At 35.0% G+C, this 18,990-nt stretch overlaps 1 protein-coding gene across 1 annotated transcript in view; it reads left to right on the top strand.

The window, feature by feature from the left end:
* Positions 1 to 255: 255 nt before the first annotated feature.
* BANK1 (B cell scaffold protein with ankyrin repeats 1) overlaps positions 256 to 18,990 on the top strand; it is a 271,583-nt gene continuing 252,848 nt past the window's right edge. Inside the window, exon 1 of the mRNA XM_082837839.1 lies at positions 256 to 649. Coding sequence (XP_082693965.1) covers positions 271 to 649 — 379 coding nt within the window. The 5' untranslated portion in view covers positions 256 to 270. The remainder of the gene's footprint in view (positions 650 to 18,990) is intronic.

The following is an 18,990-nucleotide window of genomic DNA, read 5'->3' as shown; positions in this document are numbered from 1 at the left end:
TCCTAGATTAACATCTGTGCAGTGAGTACAGTGTACCCTTGCACAGAGCATGAACTCTGTTGCATCTGAAGGATTACTTTACTCCTAGAGGATTCTGATGGGGATAATATGAATTATATTATTGGTCTCTGGTATAAGCAAATTAATATATTCCCTAAAGAGTACATTTAATTCTTTGAAAAATAATAATATAACCTGCTGTTAGCATGTCAAATATAAGAAAATTAATTTATTATTTTCTCCTTTCCAGAAAATGCAAAAGACATCATCATGATATATGAAGAAGATGCTGAAGAATGGGCTTTGTACTTGAGAGAAGTTTTTTCACATGTTGTGAAGAGGGAAGCAATCCTGTTATATCACTTGGAGAACTATTCTCTTCGGGATTTGGAATTGCTAAGTTTAAACTCTTACAAGTGTAAACTTTTGATATTATCAAATAGCCTGCTTCAAAACCTATCTTCAAAGAAATGTCAGTTTCTAGAAAACGTACTGCATTCACCAGAAAGTGTGGTGACTCTGCTGTGTGGGCTGAAGAGTTCAGATCATCTCTACAAATTATTAAATATCTCTGGAGGCAGATGGGAGATCTCAACTGAGCAGGAGCCTGAAGACTACATCTCTGTGATCAGGAGTATCATATTCACAGGTAGTGTTGCCAAACCTTATTTGTTTGTTTTTATTTACTTATTTTTATCATAAAAAATCTGAAGTTTTTTTGAATCAATGAATATCTGATGTTGGGATTAAGAAAAATGAAAGCCAACTTTATTTAATGGTATGTTACACTTTCCTCAAAATGCATGAAGGTTCTTAATTTTTAGCTTTATTCCAGTCAAGGCTTATCTGTTCAAAAAATGGTTTAAAATTATATTTCTTAGGGCAGCCCGTATGAGATCATACTTGGTAGAACAAATATGGTGTGCTAGGTTATATGTCAGTTTGGTTCTGGAAGCCGATTTCTTAGTTAAGTAGTGAGGCTGGAGTTAATGTTGTCTACCCTAGTATTGCTGCCATTCAGTAGCAGTCCAGGGTTTGAAGGTCTGAGTTATTATAGAACTGTAGAATTTCCCTTGTGCTGATAATTGTATGATATCATTACTGTGGTATGATATACTGTTATTTTCATTAATTTTAAATAACAAATTTAGTTTTAATCATTGAAGCATTGCGTTAAAGGGCGGAACACAGGGACCTGTTCATTAATTAATTACAGTTTCATGTAATAGTCAAAACTCTGAAGCTTCCTAGTGTTAAGGCTTCTCCCTCCCCCAGGGCTTCAGCCTTGGTGTGGGAGGGGTGCTGTGCTCAGCTGCTTGCCTGGTTTTCTCACCTTGCCTCTTGCCTTTAACTTCCAGTGGTTTCCTCTCCCACGGAAAAGAGGTGGGGTTCTTATCTTCTCCTGGCCACATCACATATTAAGTGCTGGCTCTTTTTCTTGGAGCGTGTTTCTGGGCTCTGTGGAGATCCCCTCATTCCCGGGGGGTGTCTCACCTGCAGTTCCTCAACGAGACAAACGTTGCCTCTCCTCTAAGTTCCTAGTTGTGGTGGTCCACCCCATATAGAGCCTTAATATTAATTTCTACAGCTTCTTTATATGTCTCTTTTGGTCAAAGTCACTGAGATATCTCCCCGCTGGCCCTTTCTCACACCTGGCCTACATCTGTCTGTAAAATCATTCGTTTTTCTTCTGCCGTGACAAACTCTGGGCACACAAGCCATTCCCAATAGAGCCACCACCAATCTGCCCTCAGAGCAGCAATGCACCACAGCCTCTTACCTTTAGTCATTTCCAAGCATGGGTCTAGCCTGAGTCTTGGTGTCCTGTAAAGCCAGAGAACACCTGTCAGTCCCAAAGGCTCTGCTGGAAACCCTTGTCCCTCTGCTTGAGGATGGTGATATCCCTCAGTCTTCCCTGTGGAGGATGGTGGGACTCACAGCACATCAGCAACTCTTTAAAAAATCCTCTCCCTATTCTCCAGCATTCCAGCCTCTTCGAATTCAATACTTCTTAAGCCTTGTTTTGGTTCTCTATTGTTGCATAACAAGTTACCTTAAACTTTAGCAACTTCAGACAATGATGCTATCACAGTGTCTATGGCTGAGGAATCTAGGAGCAGCTTAGCTGGGAGGTTCTGGATCAGGGTATCTCCAGAGGTCACGGTCAAGCTGTCTGGAGCTATAATCCCCTGAAACTTCCAGTGATCACTTGGGGAGGATTTGCTTCCAACAGGAGCTTACATTGTTGTCAAGTTTGTTATTGTTTTTTAACCAACTCTTGGATGGAAGTCACCTCTAGTAGATTCCCGAGGAAAAGCAATGTTTCTGAAATCTTGCGTCTTCCTAAGTGTTTGTCTCTTGTCTTATACTTGAAGTGCAGTTTGACCATGTTGCTCTTCTTTCTTCTAGCATTGTAGAATTTAGGGAATTCTTATTTGCCTGGCAGACTAAAGGATTCTTCATTTATATGTGAAGTGTAGTGACTTCACTAGAGTGTTATCCTTGTGCTGACTATTCGGGACCATTTTGCCCAGGGATGTGGTTACTTTTTGTCTTTATTTTCCTGTCTTTTGTGGGGTGGGGTCTTTTCCCCAAGATGTAGATTCAATATTCTTTTATTTCAGGAACAATTTCTTGACTCATATCATTAAATGTTTGCTCTATCTTATTATTATGGTTTTCTTTTTCAGGGATTCCTTTTATATGTATGTTGGATTTATTTTTGTCTGTAATATACTCTACAATTTCTCTCTAATTCTTTTTGATTCTTTATCAGTATCCATTTACTTAGCTTGTATTTATCATTTCAATCCTTGCTACTTTCTTGTGCTTTCAGTACTCTCTCTTCCCCTGTATTATTTCAAATTTCTCCTTCATATTTACGTTGCTTTTACTTTCTTTGTTGTAACATTTGGTTGAGCCCTGGAAGCTTACAGTGCATTTCTTGTTCTTATCTTACCAACCTCACCTTGGCACCCTGTATTTCTACACTACATAATTGCTTCAAAAAGGTGATTGCAATTCATTACATTTTAAAACTTCACGGTGAAATGTTTGGTCACAATTTTCCACTTCTTTTATGGCAATATGTTTTTAGTATGTGATTCTTTATGTGTAATTGGTTTTCTCTCTTTCTCTCTTGTAGCATCTTTATATAGATCCTGTGCTGGTCCAGTTTTTCTTTTGTATCACTGAACAAAGTGAGTTTTTCTTGGTCTAGCTAAGGGAGATAGAAAATGTGGGCTTTGTTGTTTGTTCTTTTTTTTTTTCTCCCCCCCACAATGAAAGACTTTACTTCTCTGTTTGTTTTCACAGATATAGAATACTTTCTACACATATGTCTCTTCTATATAGTTCCTCATTTAGCCTCACTTTTTCTGCTTTTTGGAACCAAAGCACTTCCATAGATGCTTCTACTTGAAACTATTGCATCATGTCTACAATATAAAAAGGCATGGACCCTAGCCTTAGTGAAAGCTATGTTTGTTAGTTCTTTTTGAAATCTGATTTTGGAACCGTTCTTTTGACCTGGAGGTCTAAGAGTTCACTGTTTACCATTTTCAATAAATAGGACATTTGCATAATTGTTTCTCATTCTCTATGTTTTGGGATGATTTGCAGGAATAAAAAAGGGGAAATGTTGACTCTACACTATAATTTTCAAACTGGCAGTCGTCTAGTTTCCAATCATCTCTGTTATTTTTTATTTTTGTTTAGTATTCCACAGTACATTGAGTTAGTTTTTTTGGTTACAAATGAAAAATGTTACAATTGGAAATTATAGACAATTTATTACAGTAAAATGCACATAAGGTACAAGTAATTTCATGTTAATTGTCTCCCCTGAAACAGAGAAGCACTAAAAATTTGTGGCAAAATTTTGAGTGATTCTCCACACCCATCATTTTTATTTCCTTGAAGAATTCAAATTTTATTGGCCATTTAAATTATGATATCACTATTGTGTAAAAATATTGAGGAAATACATTTTATCTTCAAATTGTGTACCTATTGATATTTGATAGGAGAAAATCTTATACTTTATGAACAACATAGGACTACATATGAAGACACTATTAGCGCTCATCTTCCCATATTCAATTTTTAGACTCTGATTTCTTATAATAACTTAGATGCACCTACAAAGTAGAAAATATAACAGTGTTGTGTGGAAAAATATTCAAAGATGATAAATTTGTCTGAGCTACAAGCATACAACCAAAATGTAGACCTATAAGCAATTTGTAAGCCATGCATAAAATAACTTTTATGTGTGGGTTGTGTCCTTTGACAAAATTGGTATTAATTGCTATGGTCTATGCAATAATAATTTGTTTTCATAAACAGCTTAAATGTGCTACATTACTTTATGTTTCAAATTGCCATTTGTGTTGAATACATTAAGTCTGGGTTTTTTAAATAATGGTTGAATTAGTATGAAAGATGTGAAATTCAATTTTACTGTCCTTTTTCTACTTCCCCTCTATCCCACAGAGAAATTATTCAAGGAAGAAAGGAAACTTATTATTCAGGAGCATTATATGATAAAGAGAATAATAAGTAGGGATCTTCCCGCACCAGGGCTCAAACCCATGTCCCCTGCATTGGCAGGTGGATTCTTTTTTTTTTTTTTTTGCGGTACACGGGCCTCTCACTGTTGTGGCCTCTCCTGTTGTGGAGCACAGGCTCCGGATGCACAGGCTCAGCAGCCATGGCTCACGGGCCCGGCCGCTCCGCAGCATGTGGGATCTTCCTGGACCGGGGCACGAACCTGTGTCCCCTGCATCGGCAGGCGGACTCTCAACCACTGCGCCACCAGGGAAGCCCTGGCAGGTGGATTCTTAACCACTGCACCTCCAGGGAAGTCCCAGGCCATTTCTGTCATTACCATTAGTATAGGCATGTGCTGTACACTAGGGTAATTACGTCACCTCCCATTGAACACAACCTCCCATTTCTGCCTTAATACCATTGTTCTTATGCTACCTTCTTTATGTGGAGTACCTTTACCCATATTTTTAATTGAAATCCTGGCCATCCTTCAAGGTCAGTTGAAAATCTGCTTTATCAATGAATTCATCTCAGATCCTTTCTGCTTGAAAATATTCTCCTCATCTCTAATTCTATTAACCTTTTATTATTGCTTATTTATGACTCTCCTTATATTCTTTGTAATTATTTTTGACAATTTCTTTTCTCCTCATTACTTCTGTTTCAAAATTTAATGCTGGTAACTTTCTTTCTAAAATATTTCAGCACTTTAAACATCCAAAAAATAGCAGAAGAGTACAAATTATGCTTTTAAGTGCAGGTTTATAAATGTTTACTGGTGCAGTTGGGTTTTCACTTTGTTGATGATGCAAAGGTTTACTGTGGTATTCTTGTCAAGATTACATAATCTGAAATTTGGGAGGGCTCAAGATAGCAGTGTAGGAATATCTAAACTCATATTTCCCATGAACCCAACAAATCTACAACTATATATGGAATAATTCCATAAGAAAGGGACTTGAAAACTGGATGAACAGAGACTCTACAACAAAGGGCAAAAGGACAGTACACTTGGCTCAACAGGGAATATGTCCAAGAAAACTATTGAACTGTAGGAAACAGAAAACCTGCTCATAAAGGGCTCCCAAACAATGCACTCGACATGAAAACCAGTGCAAAAATACCAGATTGAAAAGCTCACTTAGTAATGGAGAGGCCATTAGTGGAGTGGAGAGTGTACCCACTTACTAATCTTAAAGCATCTGAAGCATGTGCTAGAGAGGCAGGAACCAGTTCGGATGCTCCACAGAGACTAAGACACTGGCAGGAGCCTTTTTTTTTTTTTTTTTTTTTTTTTTTTGATCTCAGGCTACCTTTCTAATGCTGGCACTGGTAGGTGCCATTTTTGAGTTCTCCTGACCTGTTACCACCAGTGGGCACACCCTGCTGAGAGCCACACCTACCCCTGTGCCTCAGCTAGATCTTAAAGCCAGGCCAGGGCTAGCCCTGCCCACCAGTGTGCTGTAGCAGTGTGGCTCTGCCACAACAAGAAGGTACACAAAACCCACAAGGGGGCATCCCTTGAGCACTTGGCTCTCCTGGCAAAAAAAGACTATGTCTAAGCCCCACAGGATGTCTTCTCAGTAAGGCCACTCCTTCTAGACTGGGAGAGATAGCTAATTTACCTACTACATAGAAACACAGAGAATTAGGCAAAATGAGGAAAAAGAGGAGTATGTTCCAATCAAAAGGATGAGACAAACTTCAAAAAAAGATCTGAATGAGATGAAGATAAGCTATATTTGATAATGAGCTCAAAGTTATGGTCATAAAGATGCTTACTGAACTCAGGGGAAGATAGGATGAACACACTGAGAACTGCAACAAAGAAAGAGAAAATACAAGAAAATACCAAACAGAAGTTATAACTGAACTGAAAAATAAACTGGAAGGGTTCAACAGTAGACTGGATGAGGTAGAAGAATGAATGAGCGAGCTGGAAGACAAAACAATGACACTCACCCAGGTAGGGCAGCAAAATGAAAAAAGAATTTTAAAAAGTGAAGATACCTTAAGGGACCTTTGGGACAACATCAAGAAGATTAATATTGATATTTGCATTATAGGAAACCCAGAAGGAGAAGAGAGAGAGAAAGGGCCCAAAAATTTATTTGAAGAAATGGTGGCTGAAACACTTCCCTAATCTGGAGAAGGAAACAGACAACCAGGCCCAGGAAATCCAGAGAGTTTCAAATAAGGGAAATACAAAGGAGCTCATACCAAAAGACACATTATAATTAAAACGGTAAAAATTAAGGGTAAAGAGAGAATTCTAAAGGCAGCAAGAGTAAAACAACTTGTTTCATACAAGGGAATCCCATAAGGCTATCAGCAGACTTTTCAGCACAAACTTTACAGGACAGAAGGGAGAATGGCATGACATTCAAAGTGCTGAAAGGAAAACACTCCCATCCAGGAATTCTCTACCTAGCAACATTATCATTCAGAATGGAAGGAAAGATTAAGAGTTTCCCAGATAAACAAAAGCTAAAGGAGTTCTTCACCGCTAAATGAACTCTATAAGAAATATTAAAGAGACTTCTTTAGGCTGACAAGAAATGGCATTATTTAATAATAAGAAAACACACAAAAATAAAATTCTCACTGGAAAACATAAATATAAAATAAAGATAGTGGATCAATCACATACAAAAAAAAGAATGAGGGTTAAAAGACGAAAGTAGGAAAATTAACTAAATTTACAATAATCAGTTAAGGGATGCATAAAATAAAAAGATGTAAAATGTGTCATCAAAAGTATTAAGTGTGTTGGGATTTGGAAGGCCATTTTTCTTCCAATAATAAACCATTATCTTGTCACAGTGGAAAAAAAAGTATTAAGTGTGTGTTGGGGGGGTGGATAAAGAGATGAAGCTTTAGAATGTGTTCAAGTTGCAGTTGCTAGCAACTTAAAAAGGCTACTGCTTACTTTGAATTGTATATGTGAACCTCACAGTAATAGCAAGGAAAAAACAGTAAGTACACAAAAGAAATGACAAATGAATCTAAGCGTAACACTAAAGAAAACTACCAAACACAAGGAAAGAGAGAAAGAGGAGAAGAAAGGAAGTTAGAGGAACTACACAAACATACAGAAAACAATGAACAAAATGGCAATAAGTACATGCCTATGAATAATTATTTTAAATGTAAATAGACTAAATTTGCCAATCAAAGACATAGAGTGCTTGAATGGATATAAAAACAAGATTCACCTATATGTTGCCTACAAGAGGCTCACTTCAGAAGAAAGGACACATACTAAAAGTGAAGGAATGGAATGAGATAATCCATGCAAATGGAAATGAAAAGAAAGCTGCAGTAGCTATATTCATGTCAGACAAAATAGACTTTAAAACAAAGACTGCGATATAAGATAAAGAAGGGCATTGCATAATGCTAAAGGCGTCAATCCAGCAAGAAGATATAACGTTTGTAAATGTATATGCATCCAACAGAGGAGTAACAAGATATATAAAGCAAATATTAATGGACTTAAAGAGAGCAATTGAAAGAAATACAGTAACAGTAGGGGACTTTCACACTGCACTTACATCAATGGATACATCATCTAGACAGAAAAAGAAATAAGGAAACACTTTCCTTAAATGACCTATTAGACCAGATTGACTTAATAGATATATATTGAACATTCCATTCAAAAGCAGCAGAATTAACATTTCTTTTTAAGAGCACATAGAACATTCTCCAGGATGGATTACATGTTAGCTCACAAAATAAGTTTCAGTAAGTTCAAGAAGAATGAAACCATATCAAGCAGCTTCTCCAACCATAATAGTATGAAACTAGAAATCAATCACAAGAAAAAAAGAATGAGAAAAAACCCCCCAAAACCTGGAGATTAAACAACATACTATTGAACAACCAATGGGTCATCAAAGAAATCAAAGGAGAAATAAAAAATACCTAGAGATAAATGAAAACAGAAATAGAATGTGTCAGAATCTGTGGGATACAGCAAAAATGCCTCTAAGAAGGAAGTTTATAGCAATATAGGCCTACATTAGGAAACAAGAAAAATACCCAATAAACAAGCTAACTTTACATCTAAAAGGAACTAGAAAAGAGGAACAAATAAAGCCCAAAATTAGTAAAGGGAAGGCAATAATAAATATCAGAGAAATATATTAGAGACAAAAAACAATAGAAAGATCAATGAAACTAAGAACTGTTCTTTGAAACAATAAAATCAAAAAATTTTAGGTAGACTAACCAAGAAAAAAAGAGAGAGAACTCAAATAAGATCAGAAATGAAAGAGAAGTTACAGGTGATACCACAGGAATACAAAGGATCATGGGACTACCACGAAAAATTATATGCCAACAAATTGGACAACCTAAAAGAAATGGATAAATTCCTAGAAACATACAATCTTTCAAGACTAAGTCATAAAGAAATAGAAAATCTGAATAGACTGATTAGTAGTAAGGATATTGAAACTATTAAAAACAAAAACAAAAACCCAGGACCAGACAGCTCCACTGGTGAATTCTACAGAACATTCAAAGAAGATTTAATACCTATCCTTTTAAAGCTCTTACAAAAAATTATAGAGGTGAGAAACCTTCAAAACATATTTTACAAAGCCAGCATTATCCTGATACCAGAACCAGACAAGGACACCACAAAAAAAGAGAAAATTACAGGCCAATATCCTTGATGAACATAGATGCAAAAATTCTCAACAAAACGTTAGCAAGATTAATCCAACAATAAATTAAAAGGATGATACACCATGATCAAGAGGGATTTATTCTAGGAATGCAAGGATGGTTCAATATCTGCAAATTAGTCAACATGGTACATCACATTAACAAAATGCAGGATAAAATTCATATGATTATTTCAATGCAAACAGAAAAAAATTGACAAAATTCAAAATATATTTATGATTAAAAACTCTAAACAAAGTGGGTAGAGAGAGAGCATACCTCAACATAATAAAGGCCATATATGATAAACTTGTAGCTAACATCATACTCAACAGTGAAAATCTGAAATCTTTTCCTCTAAGATTAGGAACAAGACAGATATGCCTCTTTTGCCACTTTTATTCAACATAGTACCGGAAATTCTAGCCACATATTTAGGCAAGAAAAAGAAATAAAAGATATCCAAAGCAGAAAGGGAGAAGTAAAACTGTCACTATTTGCAGATGACATAATGCTATATATAGAAAACCCTAAAAACTCCACCAAAATAATTCTAGAACTAATAAATTAATTCAGTAAATTTGCAGGATACTAAATCAATATACATAGATCTGTGGTGTTTCTATTCACTAATAAAGAAATATCAGAAATACAAAATTAAGAAAGCAATCCCATTTACAATTGCATCAAAAAGAATAAAATTCCTAGTAATAAATTTAACCAAGAAGGTGAAATACCTGTACACTGAAAACTATAAGACACTGATGAAGGAAATTGAGGAGGACACAAATATATGGAAAAATGTTCTGTACTCATGGATTGAAAGAATTAATATTGTAAAAATGTCCATACTACCCAAAGCAATCTACAGATTCATTGCCATCCCTTTCAAAATACCAATGACATATTTCACAGAACTAGAACAAATAATTCGAAAATTTGAATGGAACAACCAAACATCCCAAATAGCTAAAACAATACTGAGAAAGAAGAACAAAGATAGAGGTATCACACTTCCTGATTTCAAGCTATACTACAAAGCTGTAGTAATCAAACCAGTGTGATAGTGGCCCAAAATAGGCACAGATCAATAAACCAGAATTGAGAGCTCAGAAATGAACCTACATATATATGGACAATTAACTTATGGTAAGGAGCAAAGAACATACAATGGAGAAAAATATTATCTTCAATAAATGGTGTTGGTAAAACTGGAAAGCCACATGCAAAAGAATGAAACTATCAATAGATCACTATCTTACACCATACACAAAAGTTAAATAAAATGGATTGGAAACTTGAATATAAGACATGAAACCATAAAATTCCTAGAAGAAAACATAGGCAGTAACATCACTGACATCTGTGTAGGCAATGTTTTTTTTCCGTATTTTTAAACAGCTTTATTGGAGTATAATTGCTTTACCATGTGTGTTAGTTTCTGCTGTATAACAAAGTGAATCAGCTATACGTATACATATATCCCCATATCCCCTCCCTCTTGCGTCTCCCTCCCACCCTCCCTATCCCACCCCTCTAGGTGGTCACAAAGCACCAAGCTGATCTCCCTGTGCCATGTGGCTGCTTCCCACTAGCTATGTTTTATGCATCTGACTCTAAAGGCAAGGGAAACAAAAGCAAAAATAAGTAGGATTACATCAAATTAAAACACTTCTGCACAGGGAAGGAAACCATCATCAGAACTAAAAGGCAGCCTATTAAATGGGATAAGATAATTGTAAATTATATATCCAAAGAGGGATTACTATCCAAAATATATAAAGTAACCATACAAGTCAATAAAAATACAAATAGCTCAATTAAAAATGGGGAGAGGATCTGGATAGACGTTATTCCCAAAAAGACATACTGATGGCCAACAGGCACATGAAAAATTGTTCAGCATCCCTAACTATTTGGAAAATGCAAATAAAAAACACAATGATATATTACCTAACACCTGTTAGAATGTCTGTTATCAAAAAGACAAGGAATAACAAATGTTGTAGAAGATGTGGAGAAAATGGAACTCTTGTACACTGTTGGTGGGACTGTTAATTGGTGCAACCAGTATAAAAAACAGTATAGAGATTCCTCAAAAAGTTAACAATAGAACTGCCATCTGACCCACCTGTTCCACTTCTGGATTTTTATCCGAAAAATACAGAAACACTAACTGAAAGATACATTCACCCATATGTTCATTGCTGCATTTTTTACAATAGCTAAGATATGGAAACAACCTAAGCGTCCATCTGTGCATGAGTGGATAAAGAAGATGTGGTATATTCACAATGGGATACTATTCAGCCATAAAAAGGAGTGAAATTCTGCCATTTGTAACAACATGGGTGGACTTGAAGGTATTAAGCTAAGTGAAATCAATCAAACAGAGAAAAACAAATACCACATGATCTCAATCATATGTGGAATCTAAAATAAAAACCTAACAAAATAAATCCAAAACAAACTTATAGATACAGAGATCAGATTAGTGGTTACCAAAGGGGAAGAGAGGGTTGGAGGTAGGTGAAATGACTGAAGGAAGTCAACTGTATGGTGGTGGATGGTAACTGGACTTGCTGTGGTGATCACTTTGTGGTGTATACACATCTGTTGTAATGCTGTACACCCGGAACTTATATAATAATAAAAAAACTGAATCTAATCATAAGGAAATATCCGACAAACTCAAACTAAAGGGAATTCCACAAGATTATTTCTTTGTACTCTTCAAAATATTAAGTTCAAGTACCTAGGAATAAACCTACCTAAGGAGGCAAAAGGCCTGTACTAAGGAAACTATAAGATACTGATGAAAGAAATCAAAGATGACACAAACAGATGGAGAGATATACCATGTTCTTGGGTTGGAAGAATCAATATTGTCAAAATGATTATACTACCCAAAGTAATCTACAGGGTCAAAGCAATCCTTATCTAATTACCAAAACCACTTTTCACAGAATTAGAACAAAAAATTTTACAATTATTATGGAAACACGAAAGACCCCAAATAGCCAAAGCAATCTTGAGAAAGAAAAGTGGAGCTGGAGGAACCAGACTTCCTGACTTCAGACTATACTACAAAGCTACAGTAATCAAAACAGTATGGTAATAGCACAAAAAGAAATATAATCAATGGAACAGGATAGAAAGTCCAGAGATAAACCCACGTAATTATGGTCACCTAATCTATGACAAAGGAGGCAAGAATATACAATGGAGAAAAGACAGTCTCTTCAATAAGTTGTGCTGAGAAAACTGGAGAGCTACATGTTAAAGAATGAAATTAGAGCATTCTCTAACACCGTACACAAAAATAAACTCAAAATGTATTAAAGACCTAAATGTAAGACCAGACACCATAAAACTCTTAGAGGAAAACATAGGCAGAACATTTTCTGACAAAAATCGCAGCAAGATCTTTTTTGATCCACTTCCTAGAGTAATGAAAACAAACAAAAATAAACAAATGGGACCTAATTAAACTTAAAAGCCTTTGCATAGCAAAGGAAACCATAAACAAAACGAAAAGACAACCCTCAGAGTGGGAGAAAATACTTGCAAATGAAACAACCAACAAGGGGTTAATCTCTAAAATATATAATGCAAACAGCTCATGCAGCTCAATATCAAAAATAAAAACCAACCCAATCAAAAATGGGTGGAAGATCTAAATAGACATTTCTCCAAAGAAGACATACAGATGGCCAAAAAGCACATGAAAAGATGCTCAGTATCACTAATTATCAGAGAAATGCAAATCTAAACTACAATAAGGTATCAGCTCACCTGAGTCAGGATGGCCATCATCAAAAAGTCTACAAACAGTTAAGTGTTGGAGAGAGTGTAGAGAAAAGGGAACCCTCCTACACTGTTGGTGGGAATGTAAGTTGGTACAGCCACTATGGAGAACAGTATGGAGGTTCCTTAAAAAACTAAAAACAGAGCTACCATATGATCCGGCAATCCCATTCCTGAGTGTATAGCTGGAGAAAACCATAATTCTAAAAGATATTCCAAACATTGGGTGCATCCCCAATGTTCGTTGCAGCACTATTTACAATATCCAAGATATGGAAGCAACCTAAATGTCCATCGACAGAGGAACAGCTAAAGAAGATGTGGTACATATATACAATGGAATATTACTCAGCTATAAAAAATAATGAAATAATGCCATTTGCAGTAATGTGGATGGACCTAGAGATTCTCTTAGTGAAGTAAGTCAGACAGAGAAAGACAAATATCGTATCATATCGCTTATATGTGAAATCTAAAAAAATGGTACAAATGAACTTATATACAAAACAGAAATAGAGCCACAGGTGTAGAAAACAAGCATGATTACCAAGGAGGAAAGAGGGGAGAGGGTTAAATTGGGAGATTGGGACTGACATATACACACTACTATAAATAAAATAGATAACTAATAAGAACCTACTGTATAGCATATGGAACTCTACTCAATACACTGTAATGACCTATATGGAAAAGAATCTAATAAAGGGTGGATATATGTATATGTAAAACTGGTTCACTTTGCTGTACAGCAGAAGCTAACAAAGCATTGTAAATCAACCATTCTCCAATAAAAATGAATTTAAAAAAACCTAAAGGATGAGTTATTGTTCCAGATGAAAGGAATCTAAAGTTGCATGAAAACTATATACAGTGAATAATCCGGACTTGAATGCCGAACTAGGAAATAAATAAGACAATTGATGAAATTTTATTATGGACTATATATTAGATAGCAGCATTGCACAATGTTCAATTCTCAGAGTTTTAAATTGTTAGATGATATGCAAGAGAATATCCCTATTTTTAGGAAATATACATTGAAATGTTTAGGAGTAATGGGGCGTGATGTCAATTGTTATGCATACACACAACACACACATACATACACACATAGACAAAACCATCTATTTACAAAGACATGTATGTATACAAATGTGTGTGTATGATTATTGGCTAAATATCCTGAGTTATCTCCTACACATATCTGTAGTTCCAAGAGATGGACAAAAAGCAAAGTAAGCACATTCTTGTGATATGTGCTGATAGTTGTGCATATTTGAGAGGTGGTGGCTTTTGAAGGAGGACATAGTTCAGTGCATGCACTGTGACGCTAGACCTAATTACCCTGCGGTTGGCATTCATGGAGCCTGCAAATGTCTATTTTGTACGTAATAATATAGCCATTCTTACTGTGGGATGGGGGAGGGGGGTCATCTGGCATGAGAAGTCATGTTCACTCTGTATTGTTTACTGATTTTTTCTTCTGCATAATATTTCAGCCCTTTATGTCAAGTACCATGTCTTATACTCTGGTTTATTGTGTATTTTGTTTCTTAGTTGAGTAGTTCAAAACCGTAAGATGATGATTAGGAATCATAAATTCATACTGAGTTTCTCTCCCAGATTTCCTGCGTTAGGGTGAATGTTTAAAGGAAAAACTTGTTATTTTTCATTAAACAAATGTTAAATAAATATATTTCCCACAGAAACCCTATTATTTGCCTTTGAGCCTAGAATAATAGGCATAGCTAAGAGCTGACTTAGTTAATAATACTTTTCACCTGATATTATTGTGATGATTCAGTTATTTAATACACTTAAAGCACTTACAAGAGTTCCTCGCCGAGAATCCGTGCTCAATAAATATAAGCTAGTTTTATTACTTTTCTGTCTATACATTAATTTAGAGGAAGGGAGGGAGGGAGGGAGAAATAGAGGGAGGGAGGAAGGACAAAAGAGGAGAAGGGAAATAAGGGAGAAGGAGGAGAGGGGAGGAAGCATCTGAGAGTGAGGGAGAGATGCAGAAGGAGAGAGACAGGTACTCTAGGACTGCAAAGAGAGGCCAAGGTGTTATTGATTGGTCAAGTAAGAGAAATCAGAGTTGTGAATGGAAAGCTCAAGGTTGAAAGACTATCAAGGAAAGAAGTGAGTCAAATACTAGGTAAACCATAAAAAATCTAGGAGAGGTTAGAGTTCAGGAAACAGAAAACAGGTGGGAGTTGAAGTAGGATGAAATAGGAAGAGGAGAATTGATTTAAGTCACCAAGGCTGATAACAAAGAATAGCTTCATTTATTTTGGGATTTACACCTACTCCTTGGGTGGGCCCAAGCTGATCAGCAGGTGAGGGCCTGAAGCCTTTGGACCTGCTCAGAAACCTTCAGGGAGTAGGAAGGAGGAGATTGGAGAGAAGTGATGTTTCTGTTTCTGTAACTGGTCAGTTAGATAACAGCTTGTTTTTCTCACTAGCTAGATGTGGTAAATATGGACAAAAGGATATATACGTTAAAAGTGAGCAGGAAGTCTGTTTTCCAGTGGTTCTAGTTGTTCATTTTCACAATTTGATGTGTTTGGGCTTTCTGTAATAAGATGAACGGATTAGAACCACACTCCTCCTAGTTTATTGTTTGTAGTTTTCAAAGTTTAACTTTTTTTGGTAAGAACTTACAAATGTTAAATTAAGTGTACTGGTTTTATGAAGTAAAGGAAGTCTTCTCAAATTGTTGCGTTAAGTGAAGGGAGCCTTCCTACCTTGTTCCAACTTTGTGTACTAGCAAGAGAAATAAATACACATCATTATTCACTGTGTGGGTCTCTGTACATCTCCATCAGATTCTTAAGAGTAGTGGGCAGGGGGCTGGCCCAAACTTCAGATACCTGGCTCCCTCTAGTTCTATTGAGTAAAATCTCTGGGAGTGAGTTGTGAAGAGCAAGTAGCAGAGGCCATGGAAATAAACAATAAATGAGTGCCCCTGTGGCTAGTGCACTCTGAAGCTTAAGAACCACTGATCTGGACTAATTGTCTCATGAATATAATCCTTGTTGATGGATAATTAAGTATCACTCAAAGAATTAGAAATAGTGGCTTTGTGCATTTAAAATCAGTATCTCTCCTCTGTTGTTTGAAATAGTTGGAATGCACCTCAATTTATCTATCAGTTTTATTATCCACATAAATTGTGACTACCTATAGAGGTTTTTGGTTTTGGTTTTGTTCAATTAATATGATTGCAAGTGTTGTTCTATGAACATTTTTTGCACAGGTGTTATTTTGGGGGCATAGGTCCAGGAAGAAAGTTGTGGTCACAGGGTTTGTGCATATAAAAGTTAATGCAAATTGTCTCCCCAAGGCAGTTGTACCAACTTACTTGGTAGCACTATAAGTCCTCAATGCTTCCCATCCTCTTCAATATTTGGTACGCTCAGAATTTTTAGTTTGCAATTTAGTGGATGTGAAAGTGTATTTCATCATAGATTTAACTTGCATTTCCTGGTTACTAGTGAGCATTTTCTCATATATTTACACATTTATATTTTCGTATACTTCAGTCTCTAATTTTGTTCTATGAAATGCTTCCTCATGTCTCTTACTCACTTTGTCTTTTGGTTTATTGGATACTTTAAAAATATTTGGTTATATAGCTTACAGATATCTTCTCAGAGTTTGAGTTTGTGGCTTAAGTTTTTAACTTTAATAGTTTTGATAAACAAGTTCTTAATATAGTTAAGTGTATCAATATTTTTCTTTTAGCTTACATTTATTATATCCTAAGAAATCTTTGCCTCTTAGATCATACAGATATCTTCTAAAAATTGGAAACTTTTGACATTCTCATTAAATCTGACATCCATCTCCATCTGGAATTAATTCTGTGTGCCATGTGAGGTTGGACTCCAGATTATTTTTTCCATTGTGAATTAATTACCTATTCTTTGAATGTTTCAGTTTAATATATTTAAGAGTATTGCAGTCATTCAGGTTTTCTATTTGAGTCATTTTTGTTTTATTTTTCTAAGAATTTGCTGATTTCACTTGTTTTCAAACTTCACCATTATAAAATTGTTCATAACATTCCTTTATTTTTACTGTCTTCTCTATATAAAATTGTGTGCTCTCTTTATTTTTAAGATCATTTATTTATTTCCTTTTGTTTTATATCAGTTAATCTTCCCAGAAGTTTGTCAATTTCATTTGTCCTTTCAAAGGACAACCTTTTAAATTTAAAATATTATTTTCTATTATATATTTTTCTATTTTAGTTATTTTTTATATTATATTTAATATTTCTTTTTTCTCCTTTCTCTCAATTTTTAGAATACTTATTAGCTTATGGATACGTAACCTTTTTGTTTTTCTATGATAAACATTTAAGGCTATAATTTCTCTCCAAGTACTTCTTCATCTATACCCAACAAGTTCTTACAATGCTTTTCATTACTATTCAGTTCCATATATTTTCTAATTTTATTTTGATTTCTTCTTTAGAAGTATTATAAATAAAGAGAAGTACGAGCTTTAATTTATCTTCTTGTCATTTATTTCTAAATTTTGTTGTGTGATCAGAGAATGTGGTCTCTATTATTCAGGTAGTTTGAAATTTATTGAGTTCTATTTATGACCTGGTATTTGACTAATTTTTTAAAAAATTCCATGTGTGTTTGAAAAGAACGCTTATCTCTGTATTTGGTATGCACTGTAATTTATGGCCATTAGACCAAACTTGTTATCTATATGGTGTAGCTTCTTACAGTCTTTTATTTTGTGCTGTCTTTATATCTGTGCTCTGTCTTTATATATTAGGTGTATATTTTATAAATGATGCCTAGCTAGATTTTAAAAATTCAGTCTTAGAATCTTAGTCTTTTAATGTATAACAATAAATTTATATTTATTGTGATACCTGATGATATGGATTCAATTCTACCATCTTATTTATTGCTTTCTATTTGTTCCATTTTTTCATGTTTCTCTTTTCTTTCATCTTTTTTTGCCTTTTTTTGGCTTGAGTCCCTCCCCATTCCATCTGCATGCTACTTTATTCTTTCAGTGATATTCTAGAAATTTCAAGATGTATACTTTACAGTTATTTTTTTAAATTAATTTTTATTGGAGTATAGTTGCTTTATAGCGTTGTGTTAGTTTCTGCTGTACAGCAAAGTGAATCAACTATACGTGTATATATATATATATATATCCCCTCTTTTTTGGATTTCCTTCCCATTTAGGTCACCACAGAGAATTAAGTTATTATTAATAATTATTTTTAACTACTAACTATTGTCTTTATTATCTTTCCTTTCCACTGAAAAGTAAAAGCACCATTTGTAATGTTCTAACTGTAATCATCTCCATTTCCAGCTTTTCAGGATAATTATTCTTTCCTAGTTTTTTCCACATTTTTGATGTGTATAGAATCAATATTTGTTTAACTTGAACCATCGATTTACAATTTTCTTTCTATGCCATTATTTTTTGCATCTTAAACTATCTTCCTGGTATCATTTTTTCCCCCATAAAGTATATATTTAAAGCTTCTCTTTAGTGAGCTCTGTTGGCAGTAAACCATCTCAATTTCAATTTGTGCAAAAATGTCAGATTTGCATCATTATTGAAGATAGTCTCACTGGATATAGAAGTTCAGTTATTTTCTGTCAGTTCCTGAAAATATTATTCTACTCTCATTTCACATCCATTTTGCTGTTGAGAAGTTGGTTATCTAACAGCTGTTCATCTGTAGGCAATCCATTTTTCTCAATAGCCAACTGTTAAAACCTTCTTGCTGTATTTGGGTTTTATACTGATGTGTCTAGATAATACCATTTTTATTTATCCTGTATGTAATTATTTGAGCTTCTTAGATCTGAGATTCCGTGTCTCATCATAATCTGATAAAGCCTTTACACCTTCAAGTATCTTCCCGCTTCTCCATTCCTCCAGTTATCTCCTGCAACCTGATTA

This window comes from Leucopleurus acutus (genome assembly GCF_964270905.1).
Source record: "Leucopleurus acutus genome assembly, chromosome: 4".
Lineage (NCBI taxonomy): Eukaryota > Metazoa > Chordata > Mammalia > Artiodactyla > Delphinidae > Leucopleurus > Leucopleurus acutus.
The sequence above is the reverse complement of the archived record's forward strand: the minus strand, read 5'-3'. Positions and strand labels throughout refer to the sequence as shown.